This window comes from Triturus cristatus, chromosome 7 (genome assembly GCF_964204655.1).
Source record: "Triturus cristatus chromosome 7, aTriCri1.1, whole genome shotgun sequence".
NCBI lineage: Eukaryota > Metazoa > Chordata > Amphibia > Caudata > Salamandridae > Triturus > Triturus cristatus.
In genome coordinates this window covers 658,630,735-658,652,357 of record NC_140590.1, presented here as the reverse complement: position 1 = coordinate 658,652,357, position 21,623 = coordinate 658,630,735, and the positions used below count along the sequence as shown (strand labels likewise).

The 21,623-nt window shown below is 45.9% G+C and overlaps 1 protein-coding gene across 1 annotated transcript in view; it reads right to left on the bottom strand.

The window, feature by feature from the left end:
• Positions 1-21,623, bottom strand: part of PRKAR1A (protein kinase cAMP-dependent type I regulatory subunit alpha) — a 299,228-nt gene that overhangs the window by 238,060 nt on the left and 39,545 nt on the right. Inside the window, exon 2 of the mRNA XM_085617303.1 lies at positions 2,685-2,870. Within this exon, the coding sequence (XP_085473429.1) occupies positions 2,685-2,858 (174 nt within the window). The 5' untranslated portion in view covers positions 2,859-2,870. The remainder of the gene's footprint in view (positions 1-2,684; positions 2,871-21,623) is intronic.

Below are 21,623 nucleotides of genomic sequence, written 5' to 3'. Positions count from 1 at the left end.
TCAGAAGGTCCTCAACATTGGGGTAAAGTTTTCTGGGGCTAACCCATCCACTTTGGGCATTTTCAAGATCGCAAGTCTTCAGCCTCACTAAACTTGGGCTTGGGTGGGGGGGGTGTTTTGGGGGGTGGGTACTATGGGAATCCCAGGGCCCTCCCACATCCAACACTAAAATTCAGTGTTCGGCAGTCCCTTTACCTCCCAACACACTCAGACAAAAGTCTGGTAGGACAAAGCTGAGCTTTCAGCAAACAGACCGTGGAGACACAAAAATTGTTTTGTCATTCTGTTTTCCTCCTTTGAAGTGCGCCCCCCAATGTCACTTGAAAAACCCCAGCAGAACAGTCAAGCAGGTCTGGACACTACAGGAGGATCGGATACTGTGATGTCAACAAGGGCCCACTGAAATGGAGGCAGTCTGGCTGGAGGAACAAAAGAAGGGTGCAGGCCTGGTAGTTAGCTACATCTGTTTGTTAAAGGGTAGGCATCTGAAGTTAATCAAGTCTTTGGGTCCAGCCCACAGGCCATCCTATGTTGGGCACAGCAGCACCGCCCCACATGGAAAACTTTTTTTCACCATCCGGGGAGCAAGCTCACACCCGATTCGCACCCACTGAAATGCTAATTACTGGCTGGCAGAAAGAGGAGGGCAACATTTATATTTAGCTTCCAGGGACTTAAGGCAAGGCAAAGGTAACTTTCTAAAAGTAATATCTAGGAGGGTAGGGGGACAAAAATAAAACACAGACTTCACCACGGAATTGGCTTTTTATTAACTACTAAAACTAGTTGTTAAATTTTTCTAGCTACTCCCACTTGCATCGGAGTGCTTTCTTGTGAAACAGTCAATCCTGCTACATCGAAAATAGCTTTGAGGTGCTAATCACTGAAGGACATTTAATATTAGCCTTTACATGTCCTACTGTTAAATACCATGCACTGTGCCTTAACGAGCAGTAATACTTACTTAGGGGTGGTGTATTAAATATTTAAAAAGGAGTCTTCCAGGCCGGTCAAAGGTTGAATTTGATGTTTAAACCTACACGGCAAGCTACTCGTAGCAGGCCAAAGCAAACACAAGGAGGTGATGGGGGGAGCGCTGAAACTTTTCTTTCCCCCCCCCCCCTCCCCCCCCCCCCCCAGTCGCAGATCTGGGTTAAATCCATCATCGTTCTTTAGCTCACTTATCCACCCAAGTTCAGACCCAGCCATATGCAAATCAGTCTTGACCCTGTTTCTCATGGGAACATTCCAGACCAAACTGCCAAGCCAGGTCTTCCATGGACCAGAAACAAGCATCCTAGGACCGGTTTCGGGGTTTCACCCTTCATCAGCCAGGCTAACTTGAATCCAGTGAGCAAGTGACCCACGTCTGGGCATACCCTGCCAATTTAGAGCGAACAAACTCATAGCAGGCCATCAGTTATGTTTGCACAGTCACTGCAGTAGGTGGGTGGCACAACAAGCCCTGCAGCTCATTGGTGGCATTTAACTTACTGGCCCAGGGTACACTTCAAGCATCATATACTAGGAACTCATCATGGGTAAGTATGCCAATTAAGGGTATGACAATTTCACCAAGTTGAAAGCAGGCTCACATGCACTTTAACAAAGATTAGCAGGGTAAAAACACACAGTTCTATAGACCTCAAAAATAGGTTTGGTCAAAATAAAGAGTGTTACCCTGCAGAGACTGACATATTTAATCAGATGGAAAATTATCTTATTGCTCTGCCGCAGGAGGAGGGGTTTGGAAAGGGGGTGGGGGTTGATTCCTGGGCTGGAGTACAACCACACCAACCAACATAAGAGACTAGTGTCTGCTCCCCCTCACTGCCACAGAGTGAAGTACGTACGCACTGGGTTGTACTTGGCCCAGTTTTAAGAGATATAGTAAGAAAGGCTATGGACCAGCTGTGGTTAAGGGCCTCAACCGCTCGGTGGCAGATATATTATACACTGGAGCTCGGGACTCCATTAAAAACGACTAAAGTACTTCAAGTCTTTTCACACATCTGATGCCAAATTCAATTTCTGACAACAACTCATCCGTCCTAAAGAAACATGAAAAATGACCGTCTGACAAATAAGACTTCAGAAATGTGTTACATTAAACGTGCAGCATACAGAGAGAAATAATATAACTTAAGAAACACGATCAATACATACTTAAGACCTACCATGATGAACGGAGCAAATAAAATGGTCGATGGAAACCCCAAAGAATCACATGCATTCAGGCGGCATCCTCTCTAATCCACAGACAACTATTATCAATCACCCTACAGATTTGCCAGGGCAGCGGGAAAAAGACTTCCTGGAATTGGAGATTAACATGCATTTTTCGACTTTGTTCCTTTCAAAACCACATTGCGCAAACAATTCAGACAAGGAGAGAAAGCAAATTGCGTGTTTCATCATTAAATGCTCCTCGCTTGAACTCAGCAGCTCTGACTGTCCCAACAAGTTATGGTGTCAGGGCAATATGGTCTACATCATTTGTATTAATGAGGTAATGTGTAGCAACAAAATCCTACCAGTAGCAGCAAACAATCCAACCATCACAGTGCACAGTATGAAGTGTTTGAACATTGGCTACGAAATGTAGGATTTTAAAAAAACATTCAATTTGAAAGAACTCCTCATTTCGGATACAAATAAAGTAAGGCAAAAGGCGATTTATTTACCTTTTCCAGTCTTTCAAAATGCTCCTTCAGAAAAGCCATGGGTTTGTCAGGCCTGGAGGTGCACAACTGCACAATGCAGTCCTTGAGAAGCTGTTGGATGTTGTGTTTCTGCACATAGAGCTCACATTCTCGGAGGCTGCGTTCCTCATCGCTGCTGGTGCTGCCAGAGGCCATGGCTGCGGTTACCTACAACAAACAAAGAGAACACATTATCACCGTTATCTACAATACGGTGACCACAAAATATGTGAAGATGTGCTTGGTTCTCCGAAAGGAGAATAAATGATGCAAGTCATCCATTTACTGTAATATTTGCAATGGCAACTAAAAGCGCTAAGAAGCACACAACATTTGACCAATACTTTCCACCACAAAAGATAATTTAATTTATCGAAAAATGATGTGTAATTTACAACTGAGCTTACAGTGTACCCGAGCAACTGAGGCACGAGCGAAATGAACGGGTACACGCTTGTATCAAATGATAAGTCAAATTTTGAATGCCATGACAAGTGTTGCTTAGCCGGTAAGCAGCACGGGCATGTGGCACCGGCGAGGTTCCGCGTTACAAGTAGTGAGACAATCTTAGCATGGCTGAAGAGCTGCAGCAAGCAGACTAGTGGTGCCCACAATGTGTCCGCCAATCAAATTTCAGACGAAGACGCCAAGCTGGACTGGATGCCATTCATCATCATTGGCCCTAGAGATGGATTGAGGCATGAATGTGCCCATGCAACCTTCCAGATTAGCAGCATATAGCCAGCAATGCACACAGCAAAGCCAGAGGCATGCAGAAAGCAAATTCTTAAAAAATGTTGCTGGACAGTTGCTAAATTTGTTGCGGGAATAATCTAAGTCCTGCTATGTTTCAAGCGATTTTCCAAAATGTGGTTGTCAAACATAAAATTTGTGACACTGTACTACCGGGGTTCAGAGACTGTAGTTCACTGCATGGGGATATTATGTGCAGCTTGCATAGGTGGGATCTCAGTTCATATCTAGAGGAGAGAAAACTTAGGGCAAAGTAGGTAGTCAGTACTCAGTTCATTAAGTCTTTATTTCGATTATAAAACCATAAAAGACATTACAATCAATTAAAATTAAGCAAGTTAAAAATACTTAGTTAAAAAATGGTTGAGTCAAAACAAAAATAGCATTATTGTGAAACAAGCGCTGTAAGATGTTTAAAATAAGATAATAATCCAACAGATCAGCAAACTCTGATATATTATAAAAACAATTATGAGAATGGGATTTAGAATATGTCCACACAGCTTTGGTTGGTTAGGAAAAAAAAATGTGGTAAAGCCAGGCAGGTATAGCAGTCTGAAAGATAAAAGGCTACCCCGGTCATTCATAAGATCAATAGCCCTGCCTCAGGACTCAACAGGGTGGCAAATTCAAAACTGCCACGCATCCCACCAAATTAGGGCAAAACAGATTAAGACAGGTCAGAACAGTAGGCCCCTAATTTCTTGGCCCGTATCGCCCATACCCAACTCAGGAATTTTGCCATGGCAATAACAATGGTTTCCCGAGTGCATGTCTCTAGTATTCTCAGGGCCTCTTTAGCAGCTTTCGTGCTAAGGGTGTTACAGATGGGTTTAAGCCATTTCAACCTTGGTAGCCTGTAGGCCGGGCAAACAAATAGGATATGAGCGATTGATTCAGCCTGTGCTAAACACGTCAGGCACAATTCTGTCGTTGGCTTGGACCATCTGCTTGAGAAAGCTCTAGTCGGAAGGGAACCTACCCTAAACTGGTGGTAGAGCTTCCTGTTCATTGGTTTTAGAATAAAATCCCAATATGGTTCAAACCCGAGCTCATGTTTAATCGAAAGAAAATCCCTGGTCAGAGTTGGCCTTGTGATAGAAGAAAAGCGCTTCGTCTTCACCATGTCCATGTAACCTGCTTTAAGCTCTTTTTTTGTCGGCAACTGAAGCTTTTCTGGGTTATCCCACAATGTACTCATTCCCATTTCTAGCCGGGTTTTTTTAATATACTGAAGCCACTTGATCTTGCTTAAACACCCTACCCCCCTAAAATCCAAAAGGGCTTTGGCATACAAAGAGCTATGGGGTAGCCCAAAGCCTTCTCCACAGGGCTATACGCCTAAAACGAGCCAGATCCTCGATGCAGAAACATCCCAGGTCCAAAAATAAGGGTACCAATGGAGTTGATTGTGGCAGACCAGTTTATGCCCTCATGAATTTATTTTGAGCAATAACCAGGGGGATAATGTCCTCATGGCCCCACAGTTCAGCGCCATATAGAATTGCACTAGCAGTTTTGGAGTTGTATATTTTAAGGGCGTGAGCTATGGGTTTGGTGAAAAAGCCTATGCTCTTTTAAAAGAGCCCCAGCCAGCTGTGCATGCTTCAAAGCAAACATGTCGATCTGAGGCTTCCAATGTAGCTTCCTGTTTAAAGTTATCCCCAGGTAGGTAAACACTTCAGTCTGCTCTAAAAGAACATTATTCATGTAGACTTTGCCCTCAATAGCTTTGTGCGTGTGGAGAACCATGAACCTCGTCTTATCCACAATGACCACCAACTCATGGTCACGACAGAACTCCTCAAAACGAGACAGGGCCACCTGTAGCCCTGTTTGAGTCTTTGATAGAATCAAGGTGTCGTCCGCGAACATGAGTAGGATGGATTTTCAAGCCCCCCCAAGGTTGGAGCATCAGTGGGGCATGTGGAATAGTACTGTACCACCCTATCAATAAATAGAGAAAACAGTGTAGGAGCGAGGACACATCCTTGGGGAACACCCTTTAACACCGGAAATCTATCTGTAACTTCTCAGTGTGTGCCCCATCAGACCTGTGCGTGGTTGGAGTCATGCAGTTTGTCTATCATTGCTAGCAGCTCTAACGGCATCCCCACATCCATAAAAGCGCTCCACATTTTGTTACGAGGGACCAAGTCGAAGGCAGACTTCAGGTCAATGAAGGCCGCATATAGCGCGCCCCCACCTAGGATAACAACCCACCAGTAAATCATCACAAACCTAAGCACCTGATCGATCGTGCTGGTGTGGGGGCAAAAACCTGCCTGCATGGGAGATAATATCTTGGATTCCTCTATCCACAGCTGGATGCGACACAGTACCAACCTGGCAACTATTTTCTGAATGGAATCTATAAGGCTAATAGGCCTATAGTTGCCAGGTAGTGCACGGTCCGCCGTTTTATATACCGGTATAATAACTGCACCGGAACCGGATGTCAGGAGTGCACCCACCACTAGCAATGGCATTAGCAAGATAGGCGATATAAAACCACCCAATTGTCCTTATGGACAAATAGATCCGCCGGTATGCAGTCAGGGTCTGGGGCCCTTCCTCTCAGAATTAAGGAGAGGACTGTCTCAACCTCAAAATTGGTAAATAAAAGGGTGGGTATCAAGGAAGGGATTTTAAAATCTTCCCAAGTTATTAACAGGGGTCGAGAACTGGGCCTTGTAGTACGAGGCCCACTGTTCCGGCGGAACATAATTAATAGGTGTAAAACGTTTACCTCCACTCCCCCACTTCACTAGCTGCCAGAAGTTTACGATGCTTTGCTCGTTACTGGCTAAAAGCAAGTCGTGCCAGCGATTATCGTCCACTCCTTTTTAGCTTTAGATTGGGTTGCTTTGTAATTTGCCCTGGCAAGTTTAACTTCCCCCATATCTTTGGATCTAATGGCCCTTGTCAGTAAACGATAAGCCTCTCTACAGGTTTTATTGTACCAGGTGGCCATTGGTACCCCTGCCTTTGCCTTCTTTTTACTGGTCTTGGTAAAATATGATTTTAGTTTTGAAAACAGGTCTCTATGAACCTGGGGAATGATTTGGTTAATATCCTCCTGTGAGACACAGCTAGTCAGTACTCACAAATGGGTACAACTGAGACAAGGGTAGCTTTCTTGAATGTTGTGGATGCCCTTGTAGTCGGAACATCTTTGTGATCCACTGACAGGCACTGGAAGAAACTCGCACTGCCTGGACCCTTAACATCCGGGTTTTCAATTACGGCTGTTCAAGTATGCACCAGACAAGAGTAATATGTGGAAGGGAAAAATACATTATCGCGGGATTTGTTAACATTCTGATTGAGTGAAAAATTAATGAAAACGTGAAATTTAAGCAGGAACTACATCACGGACATGGATCACCTCAACATTTATTGTTCAGAAATCGTCAGTTTTTCCCCCAGCAACGTTAAGGGAGTGAATATTGGGCTCGATAAAGACCCATTTCAATGTCAGTTCTAAAATACTATTGGGTCTGAGACCCGGAAAAACCCGGCCCTTTTAAAGCCATGCAAATACAATATATTAAACAACACAAACGGCAGGCAAGCTGCACGTTGAATATAAGTACATTTGAGTTGCTTGCTCACTTGCAACTATAACTAGATTTCCTGCTAGACATGCATTTGTAAAGCAGATGGGTCAGCCACTGGTAAGCTAGGGCCACGGTTATTTTTATTTTTGAATTTTACTTTATTGCAAGTATGTGCAACAAAAATAAAAGAAAAAAAATACATGCCACTTACTAACAATAGCAGTCAAATGTTTGAAATAAAAACGTTAAAGGAAAAAAACCATCAAATATAATTGTAATAGAAAAAGATTGGGTGCTCCAGTAGGCAGGTGTACTACAAAAGTTATATAAAGGCTTTGTAGTTTTAACGCAGATCACAGGGAATAGGATTCTTACCAGAGAAAAGAAAATATAAAATTGCTTTTGAATTACTGCAACCATAAGACCTAGATAAAACAATCAATGACTAAAAAAATAATAAAACTGATTGTGGAAAAGGCAACAGGTCTGACTTGCTTAAGTTCACAATTTGACACAAGCACTGCATTGTATGTACGTTCAGATTTCTATAGCGCAAGCATAGTCAAAATGCAGTGAATGGCTGTACAGAGTCAAAGACCAGTATAAAGTCAATGAGCAATAGCAGAGGTAGCTGGGTTATTAATGGCTAATACTATGATATATAAAAAGTTCATTATTGAGGAACTCTTTTCTAAACTTGAGCAGCATTCGGGGCAGTCCTAATGGTTGCAGGGATGTTGTTCCAGATCCTTCAGTACATAGATGAAAAGGGTCTGCTGCTTTGTTTTTTCTGGTTTTCACTTCTTAGTCTGCAGTGTGGTGGTGTCCTGGCTGCGAATGCGCCGAGAACCACCAGAAATGGCAAGTTTGTCTGCAAGATAAGAGGGGATGTTGGTCATGATGGCTTTGCGAATAATGCAGCTGGTTTTAAAAATGGTGCACGCTAGCAAGGGGAGCCAATGGAGTTTCATCAGGATGGTAGCGATGGGATGATATTTCGTCTAGACCTGTATGAGACATGCTGTGTGGCATGTAGGATTCCCTTCAGGACTGCCAGGAGTCTATAAGACAACGGAGCAGAGCGTGAACACCAATCTGGTAAACGAAAACAAAGGATTGGATTGCAGGCCTAAAGTAGTTTCCTGAACAACAAGTATAATTTTCTTTAGAAGAAACTGGAGGGCGAGGATAGTTTTCAAGGTGAATCCAAGTGACTTGGCATTCAGTGAAAGTTGAAGCTCGAAGCAGTCACAGTACAGGTAATTGAGCCAAGTTTGTACAGTTTCTGGTTGCTGGCAAATAACAGAAATCGGGTCTTGGTCGGGCTAAGTTTCATGCAGGCGCTGGCAAAGAAGACTGGATGATGTGCAGTCAGCTTTTGAGGGCAATTCGATGTTTGAAGCAGCGGGCACCTTCAAGTAGAGCTGTGCATCATTAACCTATTGGTGAATCTTGTGGAGGATAACTGAAAATAGAGCACCAGGCATCTCCATGTAGAGATAGCAGATGACGGGAGATAATATGGAACACTCAGACTCCACAGGTTACAGGGATCTTTTGGGACCTGGAAGTGCCCATGTGAACAAACTGCTGTTGGTTAGAAACACAGGGGCACAGCCAGTGACTAATTTGAGACTCAAGAGTAAGTATGAGGGTGGAGGTCGCTCCCCACACTGCTGCACGGCTGTTGCTATTGTACTGTCGCTGTGATTACTGCTGTGTTGTTACTGTCTGCGCACTGCCTTTATTGTTGTTCCTCTCCCTCCTGACATTCTAACAGTTCTCCCCCCTGCCTTTCTTTATTCTGTGCCCTTGTTGCGATTGTTGATTTTTTCTCCCCGCCTCACTGCCGCACTCCTCCCGCTCTTTTTCCCGCCCCTGCGGCCCCACCCCCCCGCATTCCCATTCGCCGCCCTGCTCCCGCCTCCCAGCTGCTCCTCCATCCCACATCTCCTCATATGGAGACCGCGCAGCAGTGAAAGGAGGGACCTCTGACCCTGCTCACAAGCAGTTCGCTCCCCACACTGCCGCACGGCCAGGTCTGACTGTCCTTGCACTCACTGCTGTTGCTATTATACTGTCGCTGTGATTACTGCTGTGTTGTTCCTGTCGGCGCACTGCCTTTATTGTTGTTCCTCTCCCTCCTGACATTCTAACAGTTTTCTTCCCCCTGCCTTTCTTTATTCTGTGCCCTTGTTGTGATTGTTTATTTTTTTCCCCCGCTTCACCGTCGCACTCCTCCTGCTCTTTTTTCCCCCGCCGCTGCGTCCCTGCGGCCCCCCGCATTCCCATTCGCCGCCACACTCCCGCCTCCCAGCTGCTCCTCCCTCCCACATCCCCTCATATGGAGGCCGTGCAGCGGACGTGCGCAGTGGACACCTGGCCCCCGCAAACGCCACAACACCGTCTCTGCTGCGACTCCAGCACCCTCCACGCACTCAACGCCGGACGATCACGCACCTGCTGCCTGGTCGCCGCGAAGCGCACCCAAGGATCCATCTCCTGCCTGAACTGCAGCTTCACCAGCATCCGGCCCGCCACCCCTCCCACCGAAGAACCCAACTCCCTCAGATACATCCTGCTCAACACCCGCAGACATGCCATCAAACTCTGGGACCTACTCAACACCAACACCCCAGACGTCGCCTTTCTGATGGAGACCCGGCTGAATCCCTCCTCGGCACCCGACATCGCCATAGCCATCCCGGAAGGCTACAAGATCACCCGCAAAGACCGCACCAACGAAATAGGAATCGCCATCATCCACAGGAACACCCTCAAAATCTCGACAGACACCGACGACACCCTGAGCACCGCCAAACACCTGCACTTCCAGATCCACACCGACCCCAACACCACCATCAGAGGGACCCTCGCCTACAGACCCCCCGGACTCCGACAGCAGTTGAGAGACTCCATCGCCAACTTCATCAGTACACACGCCCTCGCCTCCACAGACTACATCCTTCTAGGGGACCTTAACTTCCACCTCGAGAACAACGACCCCAACTCCTCCACCCTGATCGACAACCTCGGACTCAGACAACTCGTCACAACACCCACCCACCCACCCACACTGCTGGCCACACGCTTGACCCAATCTTCTCAGCAAGCTCCCACGTCTTCAACCACACCACCGAACTCCAATGGACCGACCACCGCTGCATCCACTTCACCTTCCGGAAACCTACCACACCACCACACCCAGCAGATGCCTCGCCGCCGCTGGAGCAAAGTCACTGAGGACCAGCTAACCACCGCCCTCGCCCAGAGCCCACCCGCAGACCCGACCAACTACGACGCCGCAGCCTTCGACAGTGGATCGACGACTGCACCAACACCCTCGCCCCGCTGAAGAAGCCCTCCAACACCCACACCAGCAAGAGAGCCAGCTGGTTTACTGAAGACCCGTAGGCCTCCAAGCGAACCTGCAGAAAACTCAAGAAAAACTGGATCCGTGAATGAACACCGGAAAGCTACACAGCCCACAAGAACACCACCCGCAGACACCACCACCTCATCAGATCTGCCAAATGGACCTCTTTCAAAGACCGCCTAGACGACGACGCACACAACAGCAAGGAGCTCATCAACATCGTGAAGGAACTCTCCAACCCCAGCTCCAACAACAACGACATCCCACCTTCACAAGATCTGTGCAACTCGCTGGCCACCTTCTTCCATCGCAAGATCGCAGACATCCACGATAGCATCGACACCGTCACCACCCCGGCAACAGCTGGAATCCCCGCTCCCACGATCACCACCCGCACCAACCGCCTGCTCGCCTGGACCGACATCACAGACGACGACACCATCAAGATCATGAACACCATCCACTCCGGATCCCTGGCAGACCCCTGCACCCACCACATCTTCAACAAAACAAGCAGCACCATCACACCCCATCTCCGGAACACCATCAACATCTCCTTCGAGACAGCAATCTTCCCGGAGAGCTGGAAGCACGCAGAGATCAATGCCCTATTCAAGAAACCCAAGGTGGACCCCAAGGACCTCAAGAACTTCCGACCCATCTCCCTGCTCCTGTTCCCGGCGAAGGTCATCGAAAAAGTCGTCAAACAACTGACCAGCTTCCTCGAGGAGAACAGCATCCTGGACCCGTCCCAGTTCTGCAGCAACCACAGCACCGAAACTGCCCTCATCGCCGCCACCGACGACATCAGGACCCTGGTCAACAAAGGAGAAACCGCGGCCCTCATCCTCCTGGACCGGTCAGCCACCTTCGACACGCATCTACGACGCCAGAATCCAAGAGAAGGCCCTGGACTGGACCACCTCCTTCCTCTCCGGCAGAACACAGAGTGTCCACCTCCACCCTTCCGCTCCGAAGCCACCGAGATCATCTGCGGCGTACCCAAACTCTGTTCAACGTTTACATGGCACCACTCGCCCACGTCGCACGACACCACAACCTCAACATCATCTCCTACGCCGACAACACCCAGCTGATCCTCTCCCTCACCAAAGACCCCCGCACTGCCCAAACCAACCTCCACGAAGGAATGAAGGCCGTCTCCGACTGGATGAGAAACAGCCGACTAAAGCTGAACTCGGACAAGACGGAGATCCTCATCCTCGGATCCACCCCCTCGGCCTGGGAAGACTCCTGGTGGCCGACTGCACTAGGAGCACCCCCCACACCCACTGACCACGCACGCAACCTAGGGGTCATCCTCGACTCCACCCTCTCCATGAAGAAGCAGGTCAACGCCGTCTCCTCCTCCTGCTTCAACACCCTCCGCATGCTCCACAGGATCTTCAAGTGGATCCCAACCTAAACAAGGAGGACGGTCACCCAGGCCCTCGTCAGCAGTAGACTGGACTACTGAAACGCACTCTACGCAGGAGCCCCGGCCAAACTCCTGAAACGACTCCAATGCATCCATAATGCATCCGCACGCCTGATCCTCGACGTCCCTCGCCGCAGCCACATCACTTCCCATCTGAGAGACCTGCACTGGCTCCCCATCAACAAGAGGATAACCTTCAAACTCCTCACCCACGCACACAAGGCTCTCCACAACACCGGACCAGCGTACCTTAACAGCCGACTCAGCCTCTACATCCCCCACCCGCCAGCTCCGCTTCGCAGACCATGCCCTAGCCACCGTCCCCCCGCATCCCAAGAGTACCCACCGGTGGCAGATCATTCTCCCACCTCGCCGCCAAGACATGGAAAACCTCCCCATCCACCTACGGCAGACCAAAGATCTTCTAACCTTCAGGAGACTTCTCAAGACCTGGCTCTTCGAACAGTAGCGGCTTCCCCTTCCCCTTCCCCCCCCCCCAGTGCCTTGAGACCCTCACGGGTATGTAGTGCGCTTTATAAGTGACATGATTGATTGATAATAGTGTCAAACGCAGCCGAGAGGTCTAGCATTTTTAGGAGGCAGGGGTAATCTGTAGTCAAGAACCATCTTCTAAAATGTGTAACATAGCAGTCTCCATCTTTCATCGGGATGTGAACCAAGAATGATAGTACTGCTGGTGATGAGCCAGTAGTTGGCAAGGTTATCAGGGTCTAATGAGGCGGTTGTTAAGGAGTGGGACAACAATCTGAACTGTTTTGAGAGCTTCTGGGAAGATGCTCAGAGTGAGGAGGGTACAGACAATGGGGACTAGGGTGAGACAGCCTCCCTAGAGAGAGATTGACAAAGGAAAGACATCTTCATAACAAGTGGATTTGAGCATGTTGAAAAGATCTGCAACAGATAGAGCTTTAAGGCTGACAAATGCATGATTTTAAGGGACAGGTGGGTGTAACAGATGAAGCAGGTTTGGTGTCGTCAATGTGCTGTCAGATCTTCTTTGTCTTGCAATCAACAGTGATGAAAAAAACTTTCCTGTAAAGTGAGGAATTGGTGGGTTCAACCAGGTGATGCAGTGCTCATTTGTCTTGAAAAGTGTTCTGCTTCTGTTGTTGGCTTAAGTGATGGTATAGTATACTTTGATTTAACTGATGTTATGAGCTGTCTGCCTGTTGTGAAGAGGGACTTTAGGATCATAAGGTAATTGGGAGTTTTGTTTTTCTTCCATATCCCTTAGTGTCTTTGGATGGATCATTCATGGCAACAAGGTCTTCAGAGTACCAGGGGGAATGAGGCTTTGGCTTGCACGTTTTAATTGGGGAGTAAAGTCAGCAGTTTTCTAAATCGTGTCAAATTATTTAGAAAAAAATCATTAGAAGGGCGTTGGCTTCGGACGTGGCAGTGATAGGGCGCGAGAGGAGTTCAAGCATTAGGTTGTTTATGAAGAACTCTTTGAAGGTTTTTCTTCTCTACTGTGGTGAGCTTGATTTGTTGGTTGGACGCTCAGGAGGAAGGATAGGGATGGCAAAGTTGTCGGTCTGGTACAGGAGTATGGGTGGTTTGTCTTGGATTGTTGGTGATGATGAAAAGACAAGTACGAGGCTGTGGCTTTTAGAGTGTGTTGATTGTATGACCGGTTATACCACGTTGAATGTGTTGATGACGAACAGCGTGCCTTGGTTTTTTGGGGTTTATTTTTCAGCTTTTGTTGTCTGGAAGGTTGAAGTCACGCAAGAAGGTGGTTAAGGCATTGCGGTTAGACCAGGTGGTGAGAATTTATCATTGAATCCCTTGTGTCTGAGTTGCAGAGAGTGGGAAACGGCATGTCAGCAGCTCCAAGGTGGACCTATGGATGACAGCAAGGCGTCCTCCCTTCTTATGAGCTCATGCCACACAATGAATGGGGCAGCCTGTGGTAAGAAGAAAGTCTAAGATGTGTGTAGATGTGGGGGTGAACCATGTTTCAGTGATGAAAGGGGCATCAAGCCTATGACAGGTGATGAGCTCTGTTAGGTCTAGCACGTATATTACTGCAGAGTGCAAGTTTGAATGAGTTGTGTAGTTTAAGAGTGTTCATGAAATGTGCACAAGGTTGGAACCATGTGTTGTGAGAATGTTATGTGAGGGTCTGGGTCGTTTAGAACTGGGTACGATTACAGTGATTACCACTATGGGTAGGGTGACCAGAGGTACTGGATTTGCCGGGACAATCCAGGTTTTTATAGGACTGTCTCAGCATTCGACAATGTTTTCTTCACATAAATGCATGTCCCAATTTTGAAAGAGGGTCCGGTGGGCAAGCATATTAACCGGTTTTGTGCCGCCTCATGTATACTTTAGTCCGGGGTGTGGAATTCCTATAGCCTGACGCCCAGGACATATTGTTTTGGCTCAAGGGCAACAAGTTTTCATGAGTACTTTGTCCTTGGGCAAGTAGGCTCAACCCCCTAGAGCACAAATGCTTTGGCTGCCAGTTTACAGTACCACATTACGGATCAGGGAAAGGCATTGCCTGCAGTTAAGGTAATATTTGTGTCCAAGTGTTAATGCTGTTCAAACTTGTATTTATTTATTTTAGGTTTCATTAATGCAAAGCCTTTATTATTAGGGTGAGTGCTCTAAGTAGATTCAGAAAAACTTTATTAGATTGTAAAAGAACAATCATAAAAGTATACATATAAGAAAGTCATTACAATTCGTTGAATAATATATCATATAACAAGTCATAAGAAATGGATTCAAAAGATTTCATAATTTCCTAAGGTTGGTAAAAAGAGATACATTTATATAGTTATCCTATTTCTAATAAGTAACACTTTCTTCAAATACAGTGTAATTGTTGCAACACAGAGGTGATTATCCAAACGTTGGATATCATACATAGCCGATGCCCGATCTCCCTTAAAAACGGCAATAAAACAACTCGCCCGATTTGATGGTAAAATTTACAAAATAGGACAACATGCATTGTACTTTGAGGGGAAATTTCATCACAGGGGCAGGGAGACAGTACATGAGACCAAACATTAACTGTTGGGAAGCTAACCAATTATGAAACAGTCCAAACCTAAAACGGGTTAATAAAAATGTGTCATAGTTACCCGGTGCTCTAAGTAAATGTTGTAAGCTCAGACTGCTCTACTGACAGTGGTTCCAGTACACAAGTGTGTACACACGTTTTCAATGTTTAGCAATATTAGGCTAAGTATAATGCTCCCAGAATGCTCTCTGATTAGAAGCAAATATTTGCGAAGCTTGAAAGCAAGATTGAAGATTTTTTGCTTTCAAAATAAAATGTTCAACAAAAAAAAGGCTAAAACATTTCGATAAACTGTCACATTTTAGGTACCATCTCTTTGCAGCATCATTTAGTAAAATGTGCTGATGTATAATAGCATTTCCTAAAAATATTCATAATAGAAAATCAGTGTAAGTCGTTTTAATAAGATATTGGGAAACATAAAAATAAACAAGAATGTGTTAAGCCAGTAGGTCTAAAATTGTTGGTCAGCCTTTTGGTTTTGTCAATGAGGGACTTGTTTTGGCATGGTTTTTGTAAAACCTTATTAGTGTGGGAGCTGCCGGGCCCTCACCATTATAACAAACATTGGCAAAAGCAAAAATTGTTTTGGTCTCAAAAAACACATTGCCACAGTAGCTCCTGGCGCTGAACAAAACGACTGTGTTGAAATGCTCCTTGTGAAAGAACAGAATGCTGTCACTCACAGTGAAGCTAGCTGATAAAATTCTGTCTAACAAACAGAACAGGCCATAGGTAACACCAGACCCAACTAGGGGCCCAATTATTAAATAAAGTCTCAAAAGTGCACACATGTCCTTGCATTAAGTGCAGATATACAGCTTTTGTTAATTCATAAGACTTTATAGAAGCAGGCCAAGAAATAGTACTCCTAGAAAATATTTGTGAACTGCATTTTAGCATGAGCAAATATGCAGGTGTAGATTTGCTCATGTAAAAACCTGACTCTTTACAAGTTCACTTTCCCTCCAACCACTTTTTTTCCCAACCCTGGAAGACGTTTTATGTCTGCCATTGTCAGGAATACATTTCTGGCCTTTCTCAGTATGGGAAAACATTAGAGAAGAGTTGGTGAAAACCCTTAAAACATACAAGTTATTAGCCTTGCACAGACACAAACCGACATTCCAGTCCTGGAACTGTTGCTTACCATTACCTTCAGCCCCAGTCTGTAGATCTGCGGAAATGTGGCAACATAAGGGAATTGCTAGTATTCAAACCCTACTAGGGAAGGAGTGCTGGCATAATCACAGAGGCTATTTCAGAGGTCTTATTTAATGAGATTGCTGCCATAATTTGTCGCTGCTTTACATGGCACAAAAGGGACAAGTGGATTTTGTTACAGGACAAATAGATTTATGAAGCAACCTGCCCCATGGACAAGTAGATATTTTATTAAATTCCACACCACTGCCTTTAGGGACCTTTAAACGGGCAAAAATGTAGTTCTGTTTTTAAGTGTGTGGCTGTTCCGGAGTCAAATATTTAGTCCTATTTTAATGCCTGCGGCTGTCCCGGTTTTTGATTCTGAAAAAACAAACAGTCTAGTATGTAGTACCGAGTGAAGTACATAATTAATTTTAGATGGTATGTTTCAGTGGAACAGGATTCTGCCCCAAGGCCCTTCCTGGCCTAAACTGATGATACTCTGGTCTGTGTTTTGTTGGGATGCCAGGGAAATGGACTCCCTGGAGAGGAGTTGACTTGCGTATGGAGAAGGCAGGAAGCAAGATCACTTCATGTGCATATGGATGATGGGAAATAAATTACTCTTGCTCAACTTCTTTTATAAAAGGTTTTGGTGGCAAACCAGATAGATAATGCAATTACACAGGATGTTGCAAAAGAGCTTGCATCAAGGGGCCTAGTAATGGGTAGCTACTAATTAATGTTGTCCTGGGCTGATCCTAATTATTTCTTCTTTATCCAAGAGTAATTGGCATGCTAATACACATTAGTGGATTCATGAAAAAGGTAAAGAAACCCACCAATCCCCCTTGCTAAAGTGTTAATGGCAGGGGCAGTAAAGAGCCCAAGAAAGATGGCCACACCTTAAGATGCTCCAGAGCCATTGTTTAATTAGTGATTTAAAAAGGCGAACCGCCCCCCTACAGTTCAAGAGGTGGTAGTTCTACAACTGCTTAAAGCTGGGAAACACGCTCAAGACAACAGTTCCTACAGACAGCTATTAAATACAGTTTAAAAAATTGGCAAAAATAATGGCGACCAGGCTAATCCCACTGCTCCACAGAGTAGTCTATCTGGACCAATTCAGGTTCACATGGGACGCTCAGCAGAGGACAATTTTCGTACATTTGTGGTCCTACATCAGATACATCCTGCAATAAAGAGCGCTGCAGTATTTTGCAAAGGCTTTTGACTATTGAATCGCCATTTCTGCTGGTGGTGCGGAGCAGATTGGGATAGCAATGTTAAAATGGATTAGATTATTGTACACAGCCCCAATCGAACGCATCCAGGTCAATTATTTGATTTTCAACCCAATCAACATCAACCGGGGTACCAGATAGGATACAATGGATTAGATTATTGTACACAGCCCCAATCGAACGCATCCAGGTCAATTATTTGATTTTCAACCCAATCAACATCAACCGGGGTACCAGATAGGATACAAGGTTCATCCCCATCATTTTTGCTCTAATAATGGATCCACTAGTTAGTCTGTTGAAAGACTCTCATAAACACAGTGGGATTCAGTTTATAAAGTGTAAAGTATTGGTTTCACTAAACATGGATGACACCATTACTAGTAAGAGATCCAGATGTCCACTTCACTGTAGAAATTATAAAGTTCAGTGAATGGTCAGGACTAAATATAAATTGGTCCAAATCACTAATGATGCTGCTCACCGATAGCGATAGTACAACAGTGCCAAGACTGAATCACCCTTGAAATGGCAAGAAAAGCCGATCACTATATGTGAGAATTCAAATCTATTGAGATCTGGATGCACACATTTTAAAATTAAGGTAAGAAATTGGAGAATATAGCAACTACTGTTGAAGGTGGATCAGACATATGAAATTGGCAGATAGGATCACGATTAAAATGGCACTCCTCCCCCCCCCCCCTGCCTAATTACTCTACATATTTCTAAACATTGCAGTACCCCTCACGCGCGCATTCTTTGATTGAATTCTATCCCTCAAACTTAAGAGGGCCAGTAAGCAACTCTGTTAGCTGGAGGATACTCAAAATATCTTATGGTCCGTGGGAATTCACAGCACCACATTTTAAGCCTCCTAGTCTTTGGCCAAGTTATTTTCAGATCCTTATATAGCTGCAATTAAATAAAAAACCTAATCTAACCAAATGTGAACTGGCCGATGCTATGAACATACAAGGAAATAAAAAAGGTACGTGAATTGCTGCTCTACACTGGAAAACTGTATTCTTCTCTGATAATTTCTGGCATCCAGTAAAGTTCAGTGTGAGTTCTGGTGTCCTTAGACTACAGGTCAAACACTCCGAAGAACAGCCACTGACAAGAGGATTCCTTTCAGACACATGAAACTGGTCACTAGATGAAAACTAGCCATGCACATGATGAAATCTGAACCACAAATTCTTAAAGACCCCGATACTTATATATATTTTTTACGGAGTTTTATATAGCACGAACTTGACCTGGTATCGGGTATCAGAGCGCTTTACATACCACCAGTTGCGTTACATGAGGACATATTCATTTTTGTTAGGCACGGGGAGATTAAGTGATTTGCCCAGAATGACAGGATGTTCAGCGTAATTGCCGGGACTCCAACACGGTTCCCCAGATTCAAGGCCAACCGCCCTAGCCCTTAGGCCAACTCCTCTCCCCATATTAAGAACACAGAAAGGAGTTTTGGAGCTAACTTGCGGTGAATTAGAGAATACAATCGCCAGTAAAACCATTAAACTTATTTGGGGGTCACAAGACCATATTTTTATACATGTATATCAGGACACTTAAAATCAGGCTTTGATGAGTCACATTTTTCTAGGTCGGAACATGTCCTAACACCATGCTGTAACGAAGGAGCAAAAGGGCACACAGTGCAAACTACGCACTGAAGACATAAATACTAAGAGCGGTGCCTGACACTTTTTTTGATGCAACCTGCTGGCTCAGTAATGTTTACACTAGCTCTGCACACTGATGGCAGCATTTGTCCCCTTTTCAGGGGAGGTGAAGCAAAGCTGGCAGTCAGCTAAATTACACACACTCTGCACCTCAAGCATCCCTAACCGAGGAGAGCTCTGGTAGTGAAGACGCACCACTGCTCTCTATGGGCTACTGTGCTTTCAGCTCTGCCAAGTAGTACAGCACTATACTATCTCAAGCACTAGATGAATGATACCTACAGCAAAAGAAAAACTGAAACGCTCACCTGGCCAATTTTTCTAGATTTAACTGGTTTTGCTATCTCACTAACTTCTAGACACCTTATCGAAACCTTAGCACTGGACGAATTCAAACAAGGTTTCCTTCAGTTTCCTCCGATGACATTCGCAGATCAAATATAAAATGCGCTACAATGTCATAGCGTTGGTTAGTGCTATGTAAACGCAAATAACTTAATATAACATTACAATGTCAACTAGAGACAATCTATTATGCAAGGCTCTGGCATCGAGGGAAGCAGTGGGTTCTTAAAACCACTGCTTCCCTTTCAGATTCCAGTTGTCAGTAAAAGTCAAAGTGGAAGGTGACACATGAACATTTTATTTCAAATCTGTTTACCGAGAAGAAAGTTTTTCCAGGTAACGGTGGTCATCACAATTAGCATATTACTGTAGTGGAATCATACATCATTGACGGCACCCAATAGTAACAGAGAAAGCATGGTTATAAGTAGTGACCTGAATCTGCCAGGTGTCGCAGTGAGAAGGGCATACTGATTAGGTAGGAACGACTTATAGGAGTCCTGAGTAGGGAGGTCATGATGTGTGTGTGCGTAGAGTTCCCCTGAAAGTCAATGTGGTAGATGGTACATCCACGAGGGGTAGTGAGAGTCTGCTAGTGAGATCCAAAGTCATAAGGCCAACAGGTTAACCAACTATCTACAATACAAGGGGGGGAGGGGGGACAAACCACGGTGGGGGGGGGGGGGGAGGAGAAGATTTGCTCGAAGTGCTGACAGAGAGGAGTGATCAAGCGAGTTAAAGAGGAGAAAGGGCCTCATCAGGATCGCAATTCGGGTATGGTTGGTGTTGGGCCCCTCTAGTGTTGGGCATGAGGGAGTCTCCAAACAGCTGCAACGCCCTCAGCCGAGGGAGAGCGAAGCGAGAGTTCTCTATCCTTGCAAGGTGTTGTATAAGCAGCTGCCAGATGTGGGTGAACTTAGTGCCAGTGTGGTTAAGACGGGCTGTTAGTAGCTCTAGGGCCAGAAAGTACCATAGGTGAGATAGGCGGGGTGCAGGTTTTTTCCAATGTAGGGCTATAGATTGTCGTGCCACCCACAGTATCTGCGTAATGAGGCACCAGTCTGAGTGGGTCATAGCTACCAACCGAGGAGGTCGAATGCCTAACAAAATCACTGTAGGAAAGCTTGGAATGGGAAAGCCCATGGTGTCCTTTATGTGGCTGAGAACCTCCTTCCAGAAGGTCTTCAGGTTAGGGCCTGTACACCAGATTTGGAGAAAGTCGCCAACTTCGCCCCGGTATCTCTAGCACGTCGGGAGAGATTTGGCACCATCTAGTAGAGGTGGGCTGGGGTGTAGTACCAGTGTCTCATCATTTTGTAGGCCGATTCACGTTGGGGGGATGCTTTTGTAAATTTTTGGGATATCACGCCAAAGTCGAACCCATCCTTCTGGCGAGATCTCCTCTCCAACATCTATGTTCCATTGCCTCTGGTATGTGTGGGGCTGGGCCGGATGCAAGTGTTGCAGAACTTTGTATGTGCGAGAGATTAGACCTTGTGAACTCTCGTAGGCCCGGACTAGGGGTTCAAAGGGGGTTTATCGCCCTCGTCGCTCCCTGCATATAAGTGGGGGAGGACAGCCAGTGGCAGAGTTGATAATATTGCATCTTTTCGGTGTCCATGACGTGAAATAAGTTTTACACTGCTCAAAGGTTGAGAAAGTGTTCCCATGGAATAGGTCCTGAATTGTGCGGCACTCTCCCTCCCCTCCAAGCTAAGGCGGCATTTGGTTGCGAGGCTGGCAGGAAGATAGGATTACGCGTTATTGGGGTGTTGGGAGATGGGAACCAGGTCAAGCCCGAGAGACTGCAAGTTTGTCCCATATATCGAGAACAGTTTTCGTGGGGGCTACGAGCCGGGCCGATCTGTGGAGCCAGGCTAGGTCCCACAGAGGCCTACATGAAACCGCCTGATTCATATGAAACCAATGTTTTCCGCTTTCGCGAACCCATTCTGAGATATAGCAAAGGTGGCATGCCCAGTAGTATTCAAGGAGGTTCGGACATGCCAAGCCTCCACGGTCCCGGGGCAACATAAGAAGTTTTTTGGAGAAGCGTGTGCGACCTTTGCCCCATTTGAAAGTGGTTAGGTGTCGTTGGAGGACCTGAATATACACTTGTGAAATAGGGATGGGCAGGGCTTGAAACAAATAAAGCACTTTTTGAAGAAGAGACATTTTTATTGCATGAAGTCACCTCAAACAAGACAAGGGGAGATTCATACACCGCATATGTTCCTGCATGCCGCGCCTACATGCTGGCCAGTTAGCTTGGGTCCAAGAGACGAGGGAAGGGGGGGGGGGGGG